The sequence below is a fragment of the Mesoplodon bidens genome, assembly GCF_964165515.1.
Source record: "Mesoplodon bidens genome assembly, chromosome: 3".
NCBI classification, from domain to species: Eukaryota; Metazoa; Chordata; class Mammalia; order Artiodactyla; family Ziphiidae; genus Mesoplodon; species Mesoplodon bidens.
In genome coordinates, this window is record NC_138178.1 from 33,551,429 (window position 1) to 33,574,952 (window position 23,524).

Sequence of the window (23,524 nt, forward strand, 5' to 3'; positions counted from 1 at the left end):
GAATTATTTTCAAGTCTCTCCCTTCCCCACCACGACTTGCTACATACACACCTGATGCGAGCCACTCGGAACACGTCTTGTCCAGACGTTCTCTTCCTTCCTGCGGCACAACTTGTCACGTCTCCATCCTCTCAGGGATCCTGTACACATTTCCCAGATGCTTCCAGAGTACGCGCCACCTCCTTTGGATGGCCCTCTGCTTCCCAAGGTGAAGCTCTCAGCCCAGCCAGGCCAGCCTGCCATCCATGTTTGCAGGATGCTCTTCCTTCCCTTCAGTTCTTGCCTTTCTTCTCTGGATGTTTTCAAATATCCCCTCCCATGTGACTGGCTTCAAGCTCGACTTCTGTGCTTCCTGATTTCCTGGCCCCCAGTTTGGACCATTCCCTTCGCTGTGCTTTGATGAACTTACTGACCATAATATTCATGTTGCCTTAACTTACGCTTGGTTTTAGTGTTATTGCTTGGTCTGAATCACATTTCCTTCTTCATATCCTCAAAGATGAATAACCCAGGAGCTCATATTTATCCCCATTACATTCACTGACGCTTCAGGTGAAGGAGGCTACTCTTTTTTTTTTTTATTAATTTTTATTGGAGTTTAGCTGCTTTGCAGTGTTGTGTTAGTTTCTACTGTACAGCAAAATGAGTCAGCTCTACGTATACATATATCCCCTCTTTTTTAGATTTCCTTCCCATTTAGGTCACCACAGAGCATTGAGTAGAGTTCCCTGAGCTATACAGTAGGTTCTCATGAGTTATCTATTTTATACATGGTATCAATAGTGTATATATGTCAATCCCAGTCTCCCAGTTCCTTCCACCCGCCCTTCCCCCTTGGTATCCATAAGTTTGTTCTCTACATCTGTGACTCTATTTCTGCTTTGCAAATAAGTTCATCTCTACCATTTTTCTAGATTCCATATATAAGTGATATTACGTGATATTTGTTTTTCTCTTTCTGACTTACTTCACTCTGTATGACAATCTCTAGGTCAATCCACGCTCTGCAAATGGCACTGTTTCGTTGAAGGAGGCTACTTTTAATGTTGCATAGGCACATTTTATTTTATAAGCAGTGTTGAGAGAATATCTTGAGCATACTCAGATTTTTGGAACTTGCACAGTTATATCATTATCTTGCTTTTAAATGTCCTTTTTAACTAAGTTCCCTTGGTCAGAAAAAAGGAAGCAATCAACTGACATCACTTACCTTTAAAATTTTTAATTGTCTCAAATAGCGCTAATGCAGCAGGTACTCACTTTAAAATGTGTTTCTGGGAATTCCCTGGTAGTCCAGTGGTTAAGACTCCACGCTTCCACTGCAGGAGGCTCAGGTTCCATCCCTGGTCGGGGAACTAAGATCCCGCGTGCCGCACGTTGTGGCCAAAAAAATAAAATGTGCTTCCTTTGCTTTTGCCACTGGAGTTAACTACCGATAGAAATCTGTTTGTGAAACATCAGTATAACATTTTAAAAAGTCTAAACCTACAAAGATGTATTTTTAAAAAGGAAAACCAAGCATGTTCCAGGGGACTGATAACTTTTTTATCTTCCTCATAATTAAAATATAAATCACACATTTGTTAAGCTTTGGCTACAGAAAGTAAAAGATGGATTTCCCAGTTCTGTGCCTGAAGGCAAGAGTCACAGGCCGTCTGTGTTTTCAGCCGGCCGTGTTTACCCACCTGCTTCCCTCCCAGCCAGTCCTTTTACTCTGAGGCTTTGCTCTGAAGTTTATTAGGGTTTCCCAGTATCCTCAGACCTCATCCTTCAATTAACTTTCACGTTACCTTGTGTATTTATCTTCGTTCTCTGTCTAAAGATATTTCCACTAGGAGTTCTAGCTCTGAAATATTTAAAATATAGACTTCAAAGTCAGTGGAACCATGCCAAGCATGCTTCGTCTGAAGATAAATGGAAATGCTCTTGACACAGGGCAAAGTCAAGGCCCATAAACTTAAACAGGATGCAGTGTGTCTTAGGGAGGCTCAGCTTGGCCGTGTTTGTAGACAGAAGAGCAAGCCTTACCTTCAAACAAAAACAAACAACAGGTTTTACCTTATGAGTGGAGGGAGCGTTGCCACTGGACACTGTCCCCCTGGCGCCCCCGGCCTCCTCTGTGGGCACCTCCTACCTCAGCTCCTGCTCTTGCAGCTGATGCTGCTGTACCTTGGGTACGGGCTGTGGAGGCTCCTGGGGACATGTCCTATATGCTGAGTGGGAACCAAAACCTAAATTTGTGTTGTCAACCTGAGCTCAGCATAGCTGGTGACTGCAGGAAGATGCTAGACATTTGGAAGAGGCAGGGAGCAAAAACTGTAGGTTTCCAAGGGGGTAACTATACACCTGGCATTGCCTGTTATGGAAAGTAATCATTCAGGGTCGTGGCTTTCCCCTAGCAAAATTTGGGAGACTGTAGTTCCTTGTGTCGTGTTTTAAGTAAATCTTACGTAATGCCTAAAATAACATTAGTGCTTATGAAATATTATTGTCATCCTTCATGGACTGACTCATTTTTGCTAGGTTGCAGACAAGAGGTCGTTTCTGCTCCTATCCAGATCCCCAAGAAGACGATGAACTTGGAGTGGATTGTCTATCCATTGGAATGATAACTATATATGAGATCTAGTTTTAATTCGTTCAGAAACAGCCTTTGGCCAGAATCACATTCCATTCAAAGCAAGATATGCCTCCATTGTACCGATCCCTGAGCCTGGGTATTGTTTTAGGTTTTTTTTTTTTACGACCATTTTTTAAGTCTTTATTGAATTCGTTACAATATTGCTTCTGTTTTATGTTTTGTTTTTTTTGGCCACAAGGCATGTGGGATCTTAGCTCCCCAATCAGGGATCAAACCCACACCCCCTGCATTGGAAGGCGAAGTCTTAACCACTGGTCCGCCAGGGAAGTCCCCTGGGTATTGTTAATGTTCCCAAAGACATAAACAGTTTTGCTCACTTTGGGGAGTTCAAAATCTCACTGACAACATAGGACATGCCACAGAACGGTTCATCATATACAACCTCATGTTGACCTGGTGCACAAGTGAATGGCTCAGGAAAGAAAACACCACAGGTAGACTGGGGTGGTTGGGAAAAGTGTCTGAAGGCGGTAGGACTGGAATGGACCTGAAGGACCCCAGGGTTTTCTAGGTTGTGGGGAGGAGTGAGGACAGTCCAGACAGGGACTCAGGGGCTGTGAGGAGGCAGTGGGGAGTCTATTGCGGGAGCAGAAGGTTTACTTGGAGAGAAAGGAAAGGGTTGGAATAGTAAGATGGGGCCAGGTTGTGGAGGTTACTCTAAGGACATGGGTTTTTATCCCAGGGATAGTGATTTGCCGAAGGGTTTGATGAGCAAAGTAACACAACAAAAGTTTTTTGGAAGATCTACCTGATGGGAAGTTACAGGATGGATTGGCATGGCGAGTGGCCTGAGTGTGGCAGCTTGTATAGATAGAACCGGGGAGAAAGCGGGTCTGGGAGAGCAGAGAAGTCAGAAATGGGACTTGATTGGGCCTGGAGATTCCCAGGTTCTGCCCTGGGAAGAAGGGAGAGGCCAGGATGGAAGCTGCTAAGTGCAAGCAGTTAGCGAGAGTCAGAGTGAGCGGTGGGTGGAAACGAGGTCAGTGGTCAGGAACTAGGATAGCCACCCCCTCACCAGCCATATAAAACGATACACAGGAACCAAAAGGATAGGACAAGACAGGTGAGTAGTTTGAGCAGTCAGGGACCCACTGGAGCAGGGTACGCACCATGGGGATGGACAGTCAGCGGTGGTGAGGATTCCAGGAAGACCTCTGAGGAACAGACCCTGGGTACCAGTGGGGATGTTCATCATGGGGCAGTGCTCATTCTTACACTGAAGCGACAGGCAGCTCCTGATCGATTGGCCATGAGATGCCACCACAGAGCAACAGAAGTGGTCAGAGACATGACCCTCTGGAAACCATCTCCAAGATAGAAGTGACAAGGCTTAGTGACAAAGTCTATGTGAGAGGCAAAGACTGAAGTTCATCCTACCTCTTAAGCCTGTGAGGTAGAGGGTAGAGTGATAGGTAGAAATGGAAAGATTTGGGAAGAGACTAGGAAGAGTCCGGTCTGGGAGGTGTTGAGTGTGCAGTGCTGGGATGCTCAGGAAGAAATATCAACAGAAAGGAGAGGGGCCGGGGGCTGGAGCAGAGGTGAGATACCGGGAGTGAAGCAACACATTGTAGAAACCGTCGCCACCCGTGTATTCCGTTAACACGTATTTATTGCACGATTACTATAGAAGAGACGCTGTGCTGTGCTAGGCTCTGGCACTGGAAGAGTTCAACAAGGGACTTACATAGGAAAAGATTCCAGAGGAGGGTGAGGACTGACCTTTGAGGGTTGTCCGGGTAAGTGTGGGAGAAGAGAGAGGGGTGAGCAAAGGAAACAGAAGACCGAGAAGAAGAATCTGGCCAGTGTGATACTGGGGCAGCCACAGGCGAAGAGCATTTAGAGAATGGCATGGTCGTCTATCGCTAAAGTGGACTGAGCCCCTCTCCCTGACGCAGAAACACGTCACCCGTCACACCATCCCTTGAAAGGCAGCAGAGCCTTCGCCGACCACCAAACCCACCACCTACCTGGGAGCTCTCTCTCGTCCTGACCCCCAGGGTCCCACATAACAACTCACGTGGCGTGCCTTAGTCACTGCGCTGCATTTTGCGTTTTCTAGTATGTGTTTATCAGAACCCACCCTGACTTTTGCCCCCTTCACTCTGGGTCATCCAAGCATTTCTACGAATTTACAGGTGAGCTGTTGCTTGAGTTTCCTCTTTACTAAAGTCTTTTCCTCTGTGGGCGTTTTCTTCCTCCTTTTTAAACTGCTGGTGCCACATACGTGTTCTGCAGATTTTTTTTTAAATTTTTATTGGAGTATAGTTGCTTTACAGTGTTGTGTTAGTTTCTGCTGTACAGCAAAATGAATCAGCTCTACATATATATATATATATATATATATATATACTCCCTCTTTTTTTTTTTAATTTCCTTCCCATTTAGGTTACCACAGAGCATTGAGTAGAGTTCCCTGTGCTATATATATATAGTAGGTTCTCATTAGTTATCTATATTACACATAGTATCAATAGTGTATATAAGTCAATCCCAATCTCCCAATCATCTCACCACCCCCCCTTCCCCCCTTGGAGTCCATACGTTTGTTCTCTATGCCTGTCTCTATTTTTGCTTGGAAATAAGTTCATCTGTACCATTTTCTAGATGCCACCTATGAGCAATATTATACGATATTTGTTTTTCTCTTTCTGACTTACTTTACTCTTGTGACAGTCTCTAGGTCCATCCACGCCTCTGCAAATGACACCTTTGGGCTCTACCAGCTCCCTGTCTGACTTCTGAAACCCTGCTGCCCAGTCTGTGCCTAGGTTTGCTTTTGTTTATTTTGTTTTCTGGTCCTACCTGTCCCACACATGCAAACTTTTTGATTCTGCTGCCTAACTAACCCCTTGATACAACGTCCAACAGCTTTCACCCCCTCCACCTCCTCAGACCTGTAGCTCATCCTGACCTCAGTACTTACCTCTGGCACTCTTCCCTGCTGGTCTTCCCTATGCAGCACCATATGCTATGTCTCGAGCTCCTTAGAGAGAAAAAATGTTAGTTCCAAGACCTAATGGGTTCTGAGCCCTCTCAGGCTCATCTGTAGACTCTGATGAGAAGCATCATGATTCCATCTTCTAGGCTGCACAGTAAGTCCCCTACATACAAACGAGTTCAGTTCTGAGAGCGCGTTCGTAAATCCAATTTGTTCGTAAGTCCAACAAAGTTAGCCTAGGCACCCAACTAACACAATCGGCTCTATAGTACTGTACTGTAATAGGTTTATCATACTTTTCACGCAAATAATACATAAAAAACAAACAAAAAATAAACATTTTTAATCTTACAGTACAATACCTTGAAAAGTACAGTAGTACCAGCTACATCACCGTTGCTTTTACGCTTGATTCTGGACATCCTGGGCTTGAAGTAAAGAAACTGTACTACTGGAATCTATACAGTACTGTACAGTAAAGTACACAGAAGCACAGCCACTTGTAGAGAATGCACGCATGTGACAGTGTACACCAGACACATGAACTAACGTATGTGATTGGTTCGCATCTTTGAAAGCTCGCAACTTGAGGGTTCATATGTAGGGGACTTAAGGTACTTGGTGCTCTGGCCATTTGGGTAGAGCCATGGTCTCCATGGTGGGAAGAGGATCCACCCACCGCCTGCCCCACCCCCACCCCTTCTCATCTGGCAATTCTTCTTACCTAAGTCTGGGGGCTGGGGATTGATAAAAGCAGGATGGTCAGGAGGTCAAGGATTCTGGGGGTTGTAACACTGGGAATTGAAGACCAGATGGACTGTGCTTGGGTATGGGACTTACAGAATCAGAATTCTAGCCTGAGAGAAATTGAGGGATTAAAGCTTATGATCCAGTCAAAGAAGGGTTAAGGAACGGTACTCAAGAGGAGACTCTTAGAGATGGAGACCTTTGTTTTCTACGATGTTGATTTTTTTTTTCTCTCTCTTTGCGGTACACGGGCCTCTCACTGTTGTGGCCTCTCCCGTTGCGGAGCACAGGCTCCCGATGCGCGGGCTCAGCGGCCATGGCTCATGGGCCCAGCCGCTCCGCGGCATATGGGATCTTCCCGGACTGGGGCACGAACCCGTGTCCCCTGCATCGGCAGGCGGACTCTCAACCACTGCGCCACCAGGGAAACCCTATGTTGATGTTTAAGATGCTGGGAAACTAGGACCCCTTCATTGGCAGCCTTGGAATTCTGATCATTAGTATCAGGACTGCCGGGCCCAATTATAGCTCTTGTATAAATACATGTCTCAGCTGTTCCGCATAGCCACATGCCAAGGGTCAGATCTGAGTGTCGGGACCTGCCGTGGGTCCCCAGGGCCAGCTGTGGCAGTCCTAGACATACTCCAGCAGGAGATGATGATGCACTAACTTGAGACTCTGCTATAAAATGAATGCATTGAATCTCACTGGCTAAGAATGGCTTTTCCCTAGAGATCCATGTGCAGACAACACCTACTTACATATTTAAGTCAGGCCCGCAGATTTCATGAGGTCCAGGGAGAGTCTGGTAAGAACGTGTGTCTGTCTGCCATGCAAATATAGCTGTAGTTGACTCGTAGCAAATGAAGGCCTTTGTCCACATGGCTTTTACCCTGGCCTGACCTTGAATCTCTTGCCTCATCTGCTGTGACATCCTGTGTCCTAATGATCAGATTTAGACCTGGCTTCTGCTTGTCTCCCCCATACTTTTGTAAACATTCCTTGCCTCCCCAACTGGACTATAAGCTCCTTGAGACCCCCAGATGTTTTACATTCATCTTTCTGCACCCCCAGAGGTTCCATGCCTAGTCCAAAAGAGGTGCTCAGTAACTATTTTTTGAATGCATTATTTTAAAAAAATAGGTGACATCTTCCAGGTGTAGAAACTAATCCACAGCTTGCATAATCACCAAGCTAATCGGTCACTGCCAGAAGTAAGTTTAAATCTTTAGCTGAATTTGTCATGTAACCGTCCACTCCTTTCCATAATTTGTCTTCATCCTGACTTTGGATACTGGATTGGCAACAGAGGGGAATATAGTTTTTAGAATTCTACCTGATGACTGAGTTATTGAGAAGGTTTTGAGGGGAGAAAATAACGAATTTGGTTTTAGACACTTTGAGTTTGGAATTTATCCATCACAGATAACAGTGTTAAATTCATAGCCTCACCAGTCACTTGACCTTGGACAAGTTACTTCACTTTTACTATCAAGTTCCTCAGATATAAAACGGGGACAAGAATATCCCCCTCCCAGGATCACTGGAAGATGGAATGAGGCGTGAGGTCAGGGCCAGCGCTGAGAACAAAGGCGGGCGCGAGGGACATTGTATCTGATCCACCTCCCCTCCCTCCAGGCAGGGGGGCATTCTGCTCTGTCTTAGGACAGAGGCCAGGGCTGCAAGTCAATATTTGAGAATCGCCAGCAGAGAGTTAATAGTTGAGGCCTGGGATTCAGTGAAATCATTTGGAGAGAGGGTGTAAGAGTGCAATAGGAAGGGGACTTCCCTGGTGGTTAAGACTCAGCGCTTCCACTGCAGGGGGCATGGGTTCGATCCCTGGTCGGGGAACTAAGATCCCGTATGCTGCGTGGTGCGGCCACATAAAATTAAAAAAAAAAAAAAAAAAAGTGCAGTAGGAAGTCTACAGCAGGAAGAGTGGAGTCAGGGAAGGGGCCAAGCCCGCTGGTGGTGGGGACGGGGGAGGAACCAAGAGCGGCTCAGTGTCTCAGAGGCCCAGGAATGGAGCTGAAGAAGAAAGGCATCATTCTTAGCGTGAACTGCCGAGGAGAAGTCAAATTGGATGAGGAGTGGGAAAAAGCGGTTGGACCCGGCACTTCTGATAGCAGCTTTTGGGACATTGTGGAAGGAAAGGGTGGGTTTCAGAGGCCTTTGTTAGGGTTGAGGATGCAGTAGGGAAGCAGAGGTAAGTGATGGGGCCGTCACTTAAAGGATGAAGCACCCATGAAGACAGGCCCTTTCTTAGATTCAGAGACTTGGAGACCTGTGTTGCGTTGGGAGTAAGACTGGAATTCGGCGTGGGTGGGGATGAAATTCTCAAAGTCATGGGAAGGTGGGAATCCAGCGCTCAGGTGGAAGGTTAGCCCTGGGATGGAAAAGCAGTGCCTCTTCCAGACACGCCGGGGAGCAAGGGGAAACAGCAGAGGAAGGAGAGCTGGTAGGCGTAGGACGGGAGGGACGGCATCCTTGTCTCCCGAGTGAAGTCATCCACCCAGCGGCTGGTGTGTTTGTAGCTGAGCAATGCGGAAGTTTACTTGTAAAAGCCTGCCTTGGGGATTGGACACATTGAAGAAAACATTGTTTGTAGGCCGTTGCTGCCGTTCCTCCCGTCCCTGTATCTTGCCCACAAAGGTGGTACGAGCGAGAAGAAATCACTTTTAATGTTTTGCTATCGTCGTACCCGAAAATAGCAAATTCTAAGTAAAAAATGCAAAAAATTCTGCCTGCCTATGTATCATGTCTGCCTGCTACAAAACTGTCCTGTTCCAGGTTGGGAGGGTTTAACATCTGTTTTACTTTAGGATAAAGGTTTTGGACTTTGGGATTGTTGATGTTTTTGAAGAAAATACTTTGCACTTAATCCACCTCTTTTGTGAAAAGCTGTGATCTTTAAATGCCCTGTATTTCACACAGACTTAGTAATAGATACCCTTTACCATCTCTCTCTTTTTTTTTTTTTTTTTTTTTTTTTTTTTTGCGGTACGCGGGCCTCTCACTGTTGTGGCCTCTCCCGTTGCAGAGCACAGGCTCCGGATGCGCAGGCTCAGCGGCCATGGCTCACGGGCCCAGCTGCTCCGCGGCATGTGGGATCTTCCCAGACCGGGGCACGAACCCGCGTCCCCTGCATTGGCAGGCGGACTCTCAACCACTGCGCCACCAGGGAAGCCCCCTACCATCTCTCTTTTTATCCTTTATCTTTTAATTGAATTTGAGAGCTAAAAGGTCTGTAGAATCTGGTCTGACCCTTTTTACTCAGTATCAAACAGTGGTTAGTTTGAGAAGTCCACAAACCCGTTCGTATGGAAGATTTCTAAGTAAGGGGAATTTACGTTTTGAAAAAGTCCCAAGAAATTCAGATACTTCTCATTTTGGAACCATTGGTATAGAGGTCATCAGTCTTCTAGCTTTTTTTTTGTCAAAAACAACACCCTAGTGGTACCATGAAAAGGACCCTCCACTTCAACATCCTCATCTGCAAGCGGCGGGTGTCGGAACAGAGGCCTCTTAGAGTTTTCCCGAAAATCTTCCATACCTTCAAAGAATTAGCCCCCATCCCCACCTCCCAGGCATCTCATGTGTTGTCAGACAGTATAATAAACAGTCTAATAAACAGGGAAAAACAGTGGAAAAGTCCTTGATGTAATACTGACAAATCTGAACACTTCGCTAGCATGTTACAGTTTTCAAAGCCTTTTCAAATACAGACACTGTAAAGAAAGCTTGCTGACTCCATGCAAAAAGGTCCAGCAATACTGCTTCCTTTATTTATTTATTTTAACAAATCACTACCTAATAATTACCCGAATTAGAAATGAAAATTTGAAAGAAGAAACATTACCTGGTCTCACCACCTGAAGATAACCATTATTATCATTTTAATATATTACTTTCAAGTCCCTTTTCCATATATAGATTTTGTTGGAAGGAACATAATTGTGACCCTGTTTTTTGTAGGCTGCTTTTTATGGAACATTTCAACATGAGTTTTCCCCACATTAGCTCTTGATGAGACATAATTTTTAATGGCCTCATGTTTCCTTGGGAGATTTGTTTTTAGCACAAAATCTATCATGAGTTCTAACAGTTTTGAGGAGGGTTGTCTCCATATCTGAAATATCTGATGAACTTTTTAAAAATATTTTTTGTTGCAAAATATAACAGATAGAAGTAGCCAGATAGAAATGTTCATAAGATGTACATATCTGGCTTAATGAACTGTAAAAGGAACACTCGTGACAAGACACAGCCTATAGGGACTTCCCTGGCGGTCCAGTGGTTAGGACTCCACGCTTCCACTGCAGGGGGCGAGGGTTCGAGCCCTGGTCAGGGAACTAGGATCCGGCATGCCGAGTGACGTAGCCAAAAAAAAAAAGAAAAAAAGACATAGACTATAACCAGCGATCCATAAGCCCCCCCAAAATGACATGCTTCTTCCCAGCCACAACCCGTTCCCCTCCCCCATCCTTAACCGCTATCCTGGTTTTTAGGGCTTCACTTCCTTGCTTTTCTTTCAGTTAAGTATCCCTAGACAGTAAAGTTTAATTGGGGTGGGTTTAAGTTTTTTTGCACATGGTGTCGTATAGCATGTATTCTCTTGTGTCTGCCTCTTCTGATTAACAGCAAGCCTTTAAGATTCATCAGCGTTGCCCTACGATATTCTGTGGCACGACTTCACCCACGATCACTTATCCGCCCTGCTGTTGACACCCCTTAGGGTTGTCTCCAACTGCTCACAAATGGTCTTGAAGACATTTCTAATCTGTGGTGAATATACCTGGGAGTAGAATTGCTAGGTCACTGGGTACGTGTTGTTATATCGTCACTTTTACTTTTTGTAAAGTGCTTCTATCAACTTAACACCCCCACCAGGAGTGAATGAAAGTTCCTGTGGTCACATTTTTGTCAACACTTGATATTGTCAACTTTTAAATTTTTGTTAGTATCACATTGTGGTTTTCATTGGTGAAATTTCATTTCATTTTTACTAATGAAGTTGAGTTTCCCTTCCTCCCTCCCTCCCGTTCTTCCCTCCCTGCCATTTAGATTTCTTCTTTTATGAAATGCCCATTTTGTAAAATGCTGCTTTTCTGTATTTGGTCTTTTCCCCACTGATGTGTTCTTTATATTTTGTAGATGTGAGCCCTTTGTTGGTTATATGTGTGGCAAATATCTTTTCCCACTTGCCTTTTTACTTTCTTACTGATGTCTTCTGATGACCGGATGTTCTTTATTTTAATGTAATACCAGTTGTCATATTTTCCCCTATTAATGGCTACTGTTTTACGTGATGAAGTTTTCCAGTGAAAACGTTGAGTTGCAAAGTGTTTGTTGTCATTAAGGCTACGAATGTCTGTGTGTCAAAGGTGGAATTTGTTGAAATTGGTACTGGGTGCGTCCTGGCGCCTGTGAGTGGAAAGCTGAAAGCTGAGGGTCCTTCCGTGAAATACTCAGGCTTCTCCATAAGGCGTTTCAAGGAGATCATGATCTCAGAGGATGGACAGATTCAGGGCCCTCAAGAGAAAAGGCTGTTCCAGTAACCACACACCCACCTCTGCTCCTTGAGTCTGTGCCCATTTCTCCTTTACTTATTCAGTGTGGCCCCCAAGGTCCATGGAGCGGGATATAAAATACAGTATCAAGATACTGAGAAAAACACCTGTCAGAATGGCCATCATCAAAAAATCTACAAAAAATAAATGCTGGAGAGGGCGTGGAGAAAAGGAAACCCTCCTGCACTGTTGGTGGGAATGTAAACTGATACAGCCACTATGGAGAACAGCATGGAGGTTCCTTAAAAAACTAAAAATAGAACTACCATATGACCCAGCAATCCCACTACTGGGCATATACCCTGAGAAAACCATAATTCAAAAAGAGTCATGTACCACAGTGTTCATTGCAGCACTATTTACAATAGCCAGGACATGGAAGCAACCTAAGTGTCCATCGACAGATGAATGGATAAAGAAGATATGGCACATGTGTACAATGGAATATTACTCAGCCATAATAAGAAATGAAATTGAGTTATGTGTAGTGAGGTGGATGGACCTAGAGTCTGTCATACAGAGTGAAGTAAGTCAGAAAGAACAAATACTGTATGCTAACACATATATATGGAATTAAAAAAAAAAGTTCTGATGAACCTAGGGGCAGGACAGGAATAAACACGCAGACGTAGAGAATGGACTTGAGGACACGGGGAGGGGGAAGGGTAAGCTGGGACGAAGTGAGAGAGTGGCATGGACATATATATACTACCAAATGTAAAACAGCTAGTGGGAAGCAGCCACATAGCACAGGGAGATCAGCTCGGTGCTTTGTGACCACCTAGAGGAGTGGGATAGGGAGGGTGGGAGGGAGATGCAAGAGGGAGGGGATGTGGGGATATATGTATGCACATAGCTGATTCACTTTGTTATACAGCAATTAATACTCCCATAAAGATGTTAAAAAAAAAGATGCTGAGAAAATAGGTTCGACTATAACGATAATACTCATCACTGTGATAGGTTATCCTATGTGATTCTCATCATTCCGCAAATTTGATCAAAGAAGGTAAGGGCGAGCCTGATGCCATTTCAGTCTGGAAGTCTTCTGCTTTATTTTTGATTCTTAGTATTAATCCTCTCTTAATCCTCTGTCCTTCAATAACTACGTTCAGTTTTCATTTTCCTCTTCCTTTTTTGATTTATGATCTATTTGTTTACAATTAATAGCAAAATATCCTGCCACGGGACGGCCCCTGTGGAAAGAGCCTCCACTGCAAATGTGAGGTTCGGAGGTACTCTTACCTTCAGGTGCCTTCTGACCCCCACACCCCACCGCATGCAGCATCCGATGGCCCTCGTGCTTTGGGATGTCATAGCCTACTTTTGATGAAAATTGTGGACGGAGAAGGAGACCCCTAATCTTATTTATACTTCCCCCTCCAAGGGACTTTGAGCTCTCAGTTAAATTCGACTGAAATGGACCTCCTAGTCCATCAAGGAAGGAATTCAGTGGCAGTTACAGTGGAGGGAGGTCCCTGGGATAACTTTCCTCCAGTAAAAGCATCACCCTGGGTGATGGCCTGCTGACGCACTAGAACAGGGTTCATTTCTCACATCTCTCATCATTTCATCCTGATTGAAGGGATTTATGTTTTAAAAGCTGTGGTCTCTGACATAGGGATTTAAGGCACAGAATGCTGCAGACATGAGTTCCTTCCTCAAACCTTCCGTCAAAACTCCTTTTGCTGACCATTTTTTAATAACCTGTTCTTCCAACTGAAATGAAGCCCAGGCAAGAACATCAGACAAGGCGTGCATCTGGGGACCCTCCTCCACAGGCACAGTTGTATTAGATGGTATCAAAGTTCAAAGGGCTGGGGCCACACAGAAACTTCCCTTTAGAAAGAGAGGGTGACTCCTCGTTCTGAGCAGGTGATTTCCTACCTGCGTCTGGGGAGGAGAGAGCATCTCTTTTTTGTTGGTTTGTTTGTCTTCGATTTTTACATTCCTGTTTCCTCTTCCCTGTAGGATTCTTAATAGTCCCTTACCTATCTCCCTGCTTCCTTTTTTTTTTTTTTTTTTTTTTTTTTTTTGCGGTACGCGGGCCTCTCACTGTTGTGGCCTCTCCCGTTGCGGAGCACAGGCTCCGGACGCACAGGCTCAGCTGCCATGGCTCACAGGCCCAGCCACTCTGCGGCATGTGGGATCTTCCCGGACCGGGGCATGAACCCGTGTCCCCTGCATCGGCAGGCGGACTCTCAACCACTGCGCCACCAGGGAAGCCCCCTGCTTCCTTTTTATGCTCTGTCATGCCCTGCGTGCCGCAGGAAGATGAATCTTCACGAAGCACAGCCTTGTTCCTGTCCCCTTGACCTGAACGTCTCCAGTGGCCCCTCACCTCCTCCAGGACAAGCTCTACCTCCTTATCTTCCCCCTGCTGGCCTGCCCAGCCTCGCCTCAGCCCTCCAGCCCCCCAAGCTGCTCACTGGACTCCACCCCGGCCCTGTGTGACTTCATGCTGCTTACCGACAGTCCTTTTTATCCCCACGTGTTCAGCTCCTGTCCGCCCCTCACGGCACAGCCCAGATGTCGCCTCTCTGTAAAGCACGGAACAGCACTTACCAACCAGAAATAGCCATTCCCTCCCCAGATTCCTTCCTAAGGGCCCCCATTTTCCTGTGAAGTTTGAGGGAGCCTGAGGGGGAGGCAGCTCAGTGAAATCCTGCCACCCGCCGCAGCTCTAGACTGACAGTTCTTTTCACTGAAGGCTGTTATCAGAAAGCATGTCCTAGGGATAAACCATAATGGAAAAGTATATTTTAAAAAAAGAATGTATAGGACTTCCCTGGTGGTGCAGTGGTTGAGAATCTGCCTGCCAATGCAGGGGACACGGGTTCGAGCCCTGGTCCGGGAAGATCCCACATGCCGCGGAGCAACTAAGGCCGTGCGCCACAACTACTTGAGCCTGTGCTCTGGAGCCCGCGAGTCACAACTCCCGAAGCCCGTGCACCTAGAGCCTGTGCTCCGCAGCAAGAGAAGCCGCTGCAATGAGAAGGACGTACATTGCAAGGAAGAGTAGCTCCCACTCGCCACAACTCGAGAAAGCCCAAGCAGAGCAACAAAGACCCAATGCAGCCAAAAATAAACAAATGAATATTTTTTAAAAATAAAAAAATGTATGTGTGTATAACTGAGTCACTTTGCTGTATAGCAGAAGTTGGCATATTATAAATCAACTTACTTCAATTAAAAATAATAATGTAGTAATAATAATAATAATAAACTACATTACCCAGCAAAAAAAGGAAAAAAAAGAAAGAAAGAAAGAAAAGAAAGCATGTCCTACTGCCCTGTAAACTACAGTGGGTATTTATGCAAAGAAGTTGGAATCGTTGGGTTATAGCCTTCAACTTCACCAGATAATATCACATTATCTTCCCAAGGGCTCATACCAATTTATACTCCTGCAGCAATGTCACAGACTTCCACTTTTCCTTGTCCTTGCTATCCCTTGACATTGTCTGACTTTTTAGTTTTTGCCTTTCTTTTAGGTGTGAAAAAATAAATTGTGGATTTAATTTGCATGTTCACGTACTAACAAGGTTGAGCATCACATCTTTTTACGTGTTTGTTAGGCATCATGTTTTCTTTTCTGCGATATGTCTTCATTTCTTTTGTCTGTCTTTTTCTTCTTTATTTCTACGTACTCTTAATATATTCTGGATATCCTTTGTAGGTTCATATGTAGCGTACCTGTTTTCCTGGGATTCGTCTATTTTGTTCCTGCATCACATCTGGGGTGCTCGTTCTTCTGCTTGGGCCAGGGTAGCTCACCATCACGTCTCCTCCCCACCAACGGGAAGGGGAGGGCATGGAGCCTTCAATTTAAAGTATGACCTGCAGGTTGTACATGTCACTTTTGCTCACAGCGCACGCCCAAAGTTTAGTTGTCTGCACACCAGGCTGCCAGGCAGGCCAGGAAATGAAGCCTGTATTCCACACAGCTGTTTACCCAACTAAACCTTGGCAGACACTGGAGGGGGAGACCATTGATGGATTGAAAGACTCGGAAGGGTTAAACCCCAAGGAGAGGCTATAGAAAATACATTTGCCTTTAAATTAATTGTCTCCCAGTACCTTTTCCTGATGATAAATGTTAATTTCTTTTGTATTTTATTAAAACCCCACTTAAAGGACTCTAATAATATTATGATCTAGCAAACACGCTTCTGTTTTTATTTCAGAAATACATTTAGGATGGTCAGAGAAACTCAGGAGGGGAGAGTAGGAAATGAAATGACTCTGGGAACACTGAAATGAAGTTTATGATGCATTCATATAGTTAATTTCCAGAAAAAAATGTCATGTTCATTATTTTTGCAAAAGTTGTGGAGGACAGGATCTCAGTCACTTAGCACTGAGATAGGCCCCTAACATTTTTGTGGCATTCACATCCATCTTCAACTAAAGGGTACCCATGAGATGATGTGGTTTTAAACTGGCAGGTGTGGGAGTTTTGTGAGCTTATGATACTGTGGTGTTGGTCTCACTCTCTTTTTCTTTCACACATCAGCTAACGGCCCGTGCCCTCTGATTTCTCCAGGTATGGCGTAAGCCCCGAGAACATCATCCTGTATGGTCAGAGCATCGGGACTGTCCCCACGGTAGACCTGGCCTCCAGGTACGAGTGTGCAGCCGTAATTCTCCATTCGCCTCTGATGTCTGGACTGCGCGTGGCTTTTCCTGATACCAGGAAAACGTACTGCTTTGATGCTTTCCCCAGGTAAGCTCACTCCTGTCCAACAAGTGCTAAGGCGTCCAGTGACCCAACTTCACATCAGATGCCACCGTTAATTGTGGGCTACTAATAAATGTCTCCTGAATGCAGCCAGATGTCAGCCCCTGTGCTGGGCTCCTCAGGGAACATGGAGGTGGATATGACATGTACACCAGCCAGATACTTGGTCCTCTGGGCTGGACTCATTTGTAAAACAATCTACCAGATGATGTATAAGGACCTTGCTTGTACCGATATCCAGGATTAATTGGTTTAGCTGGATGTGCAGGATAAAAAAAAAAGTGCCCACATGTCTTAAAGGAACATGTAGTTCAGTGTTCGTTCATTTACTCAGATAGACATGTATTGTTGAATCACGAGAGCTAAATGCGAAATCTGTGATGAGGCCATTAGCAGTGGTCTAGACACTCAAAGAAAAACCGCAAGCATCCCCAATTTTGAAATTTCTGTTACTTTTTCAGTCAGGCCAATAGGTAAGAGAAAAAGTGACATGAGCTACTTGCAAGCTGGTAATGGGCTGCAGGGACCGTGTGAGTGGATGGTCCTTCCCTCCCCTCCCCACCGCCCCAGACCAGTGCAACCACTCATTCCTCCTGCCGCCCACTTGTGCCTGAAGACCCCCTCCCCTGCAGAGGGGCCGGCACCCTCTGCTAGAAGCATGTGCATGGGAGCCCACAGCCGGGCCCCCTCCTGCCGGCGCCCCAGGGGCAGCAGAGCCCCTGCCACCCCAGTCCCTGCTGTTTTCTAGTCCCCTAATAGAAGGAAGAAAAATGGGCAGCTGTATTTACATGCAAAAGCAGTGAGCATGCTGCTTTCTTGAATACGTCTCTTTGAAAACTTCTGCTGGTTTTTTAAAATCTAAGCTAAGGAAAGTTTTATTTACTAAAAACTATTTGCCCATGGTACATTGCTAAACGGGCCGAGATTCTGACAACAGGACTCACACGGCCACATTGTAGAAAAAGCCTCAACAGAAGAATGTACAGTTTTCGGATTTTGATTGACCCATTCATTGCTGTCATTCTGTTATTGCTGGGAGAGGAAAAGAACATTTGGTTACGTAAACATCTGTTCCACAGACTGGCTTGTTTCACGAGAAGAAACTTTCTGTTACACCTTGGGTGAACTTCATTTCTGTGCACCCTGTACCAGGTTCAATGAAGTTCAGCTTCATGGGAAAGTTGAACGAACTGCAAATTTCCAGTGGCGTGGCTGAGAATGCTAAATAGGGCCCATGTGCGACTCAAATGTGGCCTTATTGGTGCTGAATGGGTATTGAGAGGCCAGTTTGTTGAAAGGGAGATATTTAGCATGTTTGCGGGAAGCTATGCTAGGAGTTACCCTGGCAACAAAATGAATAGGTTCCCTGACTCTTAAATTAGCATATACCTTAAAATACAGCCACGACAACTAATTATAGCTTATTCATTAATAGGAAACCAGCAACTAGTCTTTACTGGGTTTGTCTGACCTGCCAGTCCACAGCTAATCATTTCACGCTTCTTATCTCACAAGACTCATTTTACAGTTAGGAAACTGAGGCTTAGAAAGTTAAGTGATTTAAGCTGCTTAATTAAGGTTGGTGAGGGGAAACAGCCAGAAAAGGCCATTCACCCTATTCAGTACCATCAAGTATTAATATGATAGATTTCAAACCATTAACAGTCACATGGACTTTCATCATTAATTGAACTTGGGGAATGTTGTCTTACGGTGTCCATTGCTACCAAATGCACACTTGTCTCTGTGTCCCTCTCTCTCTCTCTCTCTCTCTCTTTTTTTAAATTTATTAATTTAATTTATTTATTTTTGGCTGCATTGGGTCTTCGTTGCTGTGTGGGCTTTCTCTAGTTGCAGTGAGCGGGAGCTACTGTTCATTGTGGTGCGTGGGCTTCTCATTACGGTGACCTCTCTTGTTGTGGAGCCCGGGCACTAGGTGCACGGGCTTCAGTAGTTGGTGGCACATGGGCTCAGTAGTTGTGGCTCATGGGCTTAGTTTCTCCACCGCATGTGGGATCTTCCCGGACCAGGGCTCGAACCCATGTCCCCTGCATTGGCAGGCGGATTCTTAACCACCGCGCCACCAGGGAAGTCCCTGCCCCTGTCTTTAAAGGAAGGCACGTTCCCATTTCTTTTTTAGTATTAAAAAAATAGAGATAAGGAGTCCTGATTATTATTTGGTTGGTGGTTTATTTTCTTTTACCTCCTTTACATTTCGAATCAGATGGTGGCATTTAACCTCAGGTACATCCATCCTCCAGGTTGCAGAGAGTCTCATGCAGCATGGAGCAGTCAGTAAATAGATTTTTGAATTGAATATAACTGGACTCTTGCATTCTTAGAAGAAGTCACTTTAAAATTTAAATATAAGAGGAAAGTAGATTTCTAAACAAGATTCCTAATCTGCAAAATTGACCCCTTCCACAGTGGCCCTGATCTTGGCAAATGACATGGCTGATGAGATTTTGCAGTCTTCCCGGATGTCTTGAGGTGGCTGGCAACTTCCTGAGTTGTTAATAAGGCTCTCTGACAGCTGTTTGTAGATCTTTGGAATGTGTGATGGATGTCAGAGCTCTGTACCATCACCACAGCCTCATGTCTGTCCTTTCCTGATCTCTCCGAGCTTCAGTTACCTCCTTGGTTTAACAGAGATGGTCCTTCCTCTTTCACTGTGGCTCACTGGAGATGCAGTGAGGTTTTTTAATGTAAAGTGCAAAGCACCTGGCTGTGGTCAGTGCTGAGTAAATGTTAGCTGTGACTTTGAACAAAATGATCCCTACGGGTAGTACCAATTTGATCCCTTTGTAACTCTGGCTAGGATCAGATACAGAAAGTCAACAGTAAGGGGGTCTCTGGCAGGAGGCCAGAATGGACAGAGAGTCGCCTGTCTCCGTGTGTTTGCAGGTGAGATGACGGTTACCTCTGTCAGAGAAGCTGCCTACACACGCAGCCCAACAAGGTTTACAGTCTTCTTAATTCCTCTTTGGGAAACGCTTTCAGAGTCTGCGGCACATTCTTTTGGAGATGCTCACATATTCATCCTTTATGGGTAGCTTTGATTTTTGTAAACAGTCAGAAATCATTCAGAATTCAATCTAGATGTTGTACATTAGGTTTTCAAGCTAAACAGTATGGTTTTTATTTTAAAATGAGGTATTTGTTTCTATGAAATGAGGTTTCTGAGGATCTTGTTAATCGGTGCCGAAGGTGGCTTACACGGAAAGAGTCCTGAAAACGTGAGTGGCTGTGGATTCAGTGCTCAGATTTCAAAAGAGACATTCATTCTGGTATGTTAAGGTCTAGCTTGTTTATTTTAAAAAAAAATCCTCTCTCCAAAATATGAATATATCAGAAATATTAGTTACTGGATTGCTAATGTGACGACATTTACGAGTTCTGTTTTTAATAAAATACTTTAACGGAAACACAATGGCTAAATGCAGTGTGGTATTCTCAGTTGGATCTTGGAACAGAAAAAGGACTTCAGTGGAAAAACTCATGAAATCCAAATAAAGTCCGGAGTTTGGCAATGTACCGATGCTGGTTTTCGGTTTTGACAAATGTACTATTGGTAACGTGTGGTGTTGGCCTTACAGGAAAGGGGTTGGGGTGGATCAGAGCTCTGTGTTATCTTTGTACCTTTTCTGTAAATCCAGAATTATTGCAAAATGCAAAATTAATTTTTTTAAAAGTGAATTACTAGAAAAGTGAGGGGGGAAAAACCCCTCGCGTGCTTACCTCCCTTGCCTGTGAACACCGACTGGGTTCCATTAAGTGTGATGTCTGTCATCTATGAGCATAACTAAAGGAGTCCGTTTTCTCCCCCTCCCCCTTTCCTGTCTTGCAGCATTGACAAGATATCTAAAGTTACCTCTCCCGTGTTGGTCATTCATGGTACAGAGGACGAGGTCATCGATTTCTCCCATGGCCTGGCCATGTACGAGCGCTGTCCCCGGGCCGTGGAGCCCCTCTGGGTCGAAGGGGCTGGCCATAATGACATAGAGCTTTATGCACAATACCTGGAAAGGCTAAAACAGTTCATATCTCACGAACTTCCTAATTCCTGAAGAAGATGACTTGATTTTACCTCATCTACTGTGAACACAAGAATCCTCGGTTTTGCACATGCTTTAACTGGATAGCTGTCATGGCGGGATAACCACGAGGAAGTGCCCAGCTTTTCAGGTGTCCTACTCAAAGAGCTGAGGGCATCTTGGTCTTTCATATCCAGAGGTTCTACTAACTCACACATCATGTTAGGCTGAACAGTTGTGATTCCCAGCTTCATCGCCTTGCAGAATGGGAATGAGAGCTGAGTGGGGGGACCATTTTCTCCTGCTATAAAAGATGCTCACACCCCTTTCTATTCCTTACCCACCACATAGGATTCATTTATGCAGGACTCAACCTCTCTCCACCTGTGTTCTCAGTTGGTGACCTGCAGCTCTCTTTCAGCCACTAGATTCATGGGTCCAATCCATTTGTGAAGCTGTGATAGTGTAACTGGAAACCATCGTGATGAAAATTCCTTCATTAATTTTTGTTAACACTCCGATCTTTCCCCCAAACAAATCAATTAAAGGGTAATTTACTGGAACTATCATAAACGGCTTCATCAACTGGAACCATATAAATATAACTGGAATATTCTTAAAAGGAAACTGGGGGTTTTTTTAAGTGTAAATTTATTACTAGTCCACAGAGTTTTAATATTTTGATCGTCTGGTTGGTCTAACAAAGAACCTAGCCGACTTTCTTTCTGTAAAGTCCTCCTTGTAGGCCTTTTTAAAGTACTGTACATATATGCAATTACATTGTGCATAGATTCTTAATGGACAGTTTTCTTTTGTCAGGCTACAACAATGAACTGCAGATTCCTTGTTTGTAATGTAAATGATTGAATACATTTTGTTAATACGTTTTTATTCCTATGTTTTGCTATTAAAAAATTTTATAACATTTCCAAGACAAAAAATTACAAGTTTATGTTTTGAAAAATTTATGTAATTAAAATTTCACTAAACTAATCTTTTTAGTTTAGGAGTTATTTGGGTTTTGACACTGGAGTTGCGCCAGTAAGCATCAGAAGTGTAAGATGCTTAAAATTGCTACACTACTTGTGTTGGTTGGGGGTGTGGGTTTGAGGGTTCTTTGGTTTTATTAAAAATTTTTTTTTTCCAAATTTAAAAGCCTTAAATGTACTGTAAGCCTCAGATTGTTGTACAGCTGGACTGCGGTTGATTGCCAGTTTGTGTACTGTTGCTTGGATGCAACACAGCGGTTGGTCATGGAATAAAGGATGCATGGATCAGAATGTGTGGGCTCATGCGGTTTTCTTCCTTCATCTCTCCATCAAAGAAAACATCTGTCTAGATTTAAGAAGAAACCCTTGGAGCTTACAAACGTCATTACTTTTCTCAAAGTGTATATTTTTTTTTACTTTTTATTTTATATCGGAGTAGAGTTGATTAACAATGTTGTGATAGTTTCAGGTGTACAGCAAGGGGATTCAGTTACACATATACATGTATCCTTTTTCAAATTCTTTTCCCATTTAGGTTGTTACATAATATTGAGCTATACAGTAGGTCTCAAGGTGTGTGTTTTTGTTCTGTAAAAGACCAGAGATTACTTTTTTTTTTTTCTCGTGGTACGCGGGCCTCTCTCACTGTTGTGGCCTCTCCCGTTGCGGAGCACAGGCTCCAGGTGCGCAGGCTCAGCAGCCATGGCTCACGGGCCCAGCCGCTCCGCGGCATGTGGGATCTTCCCAGACTGGGGCACGAACCCGTGTCCCCTTCATCGGCAGGCGGACTCAACCACTGCTCCACCAGGGAAGCCCCATAGATTACTTTTGAAGAAGCCAAGATATAAAACCTGTAGCAATAAAGTACAGATGGAATCCAAATAGAGAGGGCAATGGATTCTGGCTATGAAACAAGAATGATGAAGGCAGTCTCACTGTGACCTGGCTAGGAGGGAGAACAGGCCTGTTTCTTTGGAAAACCTGAGCTGAGTCTTTTCAGTCCTTTGATCACCGACTAGAAAAAGAGCAACTGAGGGATGCTTGTTTTCAACTCTCAGAACACCCCTTCTGGGCACGCAGGAAGAGAAATGGTGGTGGAGGGAAGGTGTAAGGGCGTGGGCTATGCTCCCGTGAGTGTGTGTCCCAGCACATTGCAGGCTACTTCCTGGTCTTAGATCAGTACCTGTAATGGGGGACCTTGGAAGGATGGGGCCTTGCTCACCTAGGGGAGTCATTAGTGAAGCTACAGAGGTGGTACTGTCCCAGAGGTCCAGGAGACTTAGAAGGGAAAGAAGCATATCCAACAGCCTGCCTTTGGGGTGTGAGAGCAGCTAACCTTGGTTTCCAGAGACCTGATTTCTGATCCCGTTTGTCTACTGCTTGCATCTTCTGTAAACCAGTTCCCCCTTTTTTCCCACCTGAACTATTTAGTAAACTTACTTTTGTCCGCCAAATTTCAGCAGTTAGTGGGAAACGATAATAAGATTGACAATTACAGAAGCTAAGGTGGCAAAGCCCTTTCAGTTCATTGTTTTTATAACTTGATGTAGGTGGTTTATATCTACTGGAAGCAGCTCATGTTTTCTGACTCCTGACTCTTTCCCCAAAACCGGGGAGGGGGTTTTGTCTACTCTTTAGCAGAGTTTGACATGGGGACAGCTTTTCTCTGAGGATGGTGTGTGTGATGACAGTGGGAATCCCAAGAGACACCCCATTCATGACAGTTTCAGATTACAAAACATACTTAGTACTGAACCTGAAAGATCTGGCCACTTCTGTTTTCTGCTGTAAGATGGACTTGGGGTGAGGACAAACTCTCCTTGTGGGGAAAAAAAAAAAAAAAAAGCAAAAACAAACTAGCACT

The 23,524-nt window shown here is 44.6% G+C and overlaps 1 protein-coding gene across 1 annotated transcript in view; it reads left to right on the plus strand.

Annotated features, from left to right (window-relative positions):
- Positions 1-21,951, plus strand: part of ABHD17C (abhydrolase domain containing 17C, depalmitoylase) — a 57,900-nt gene extending 35,949 nt beyond the window's left edge. Inside the window, 2 exon segments of the mRNA XM_081227319.1 lie at positions 16,443-16,622; positions 20,485-21,951. Of these exon segments, the coding sequence (XP_081083445.1) occupies positions 16,443-16,622; positions 20,485-20,704 (400 nt within the window). The 3' untranslated portion in view covers positions 20,705-21,951.
- Positions 21,952-23,524: the final 1,573 nt, after the last annotated feature.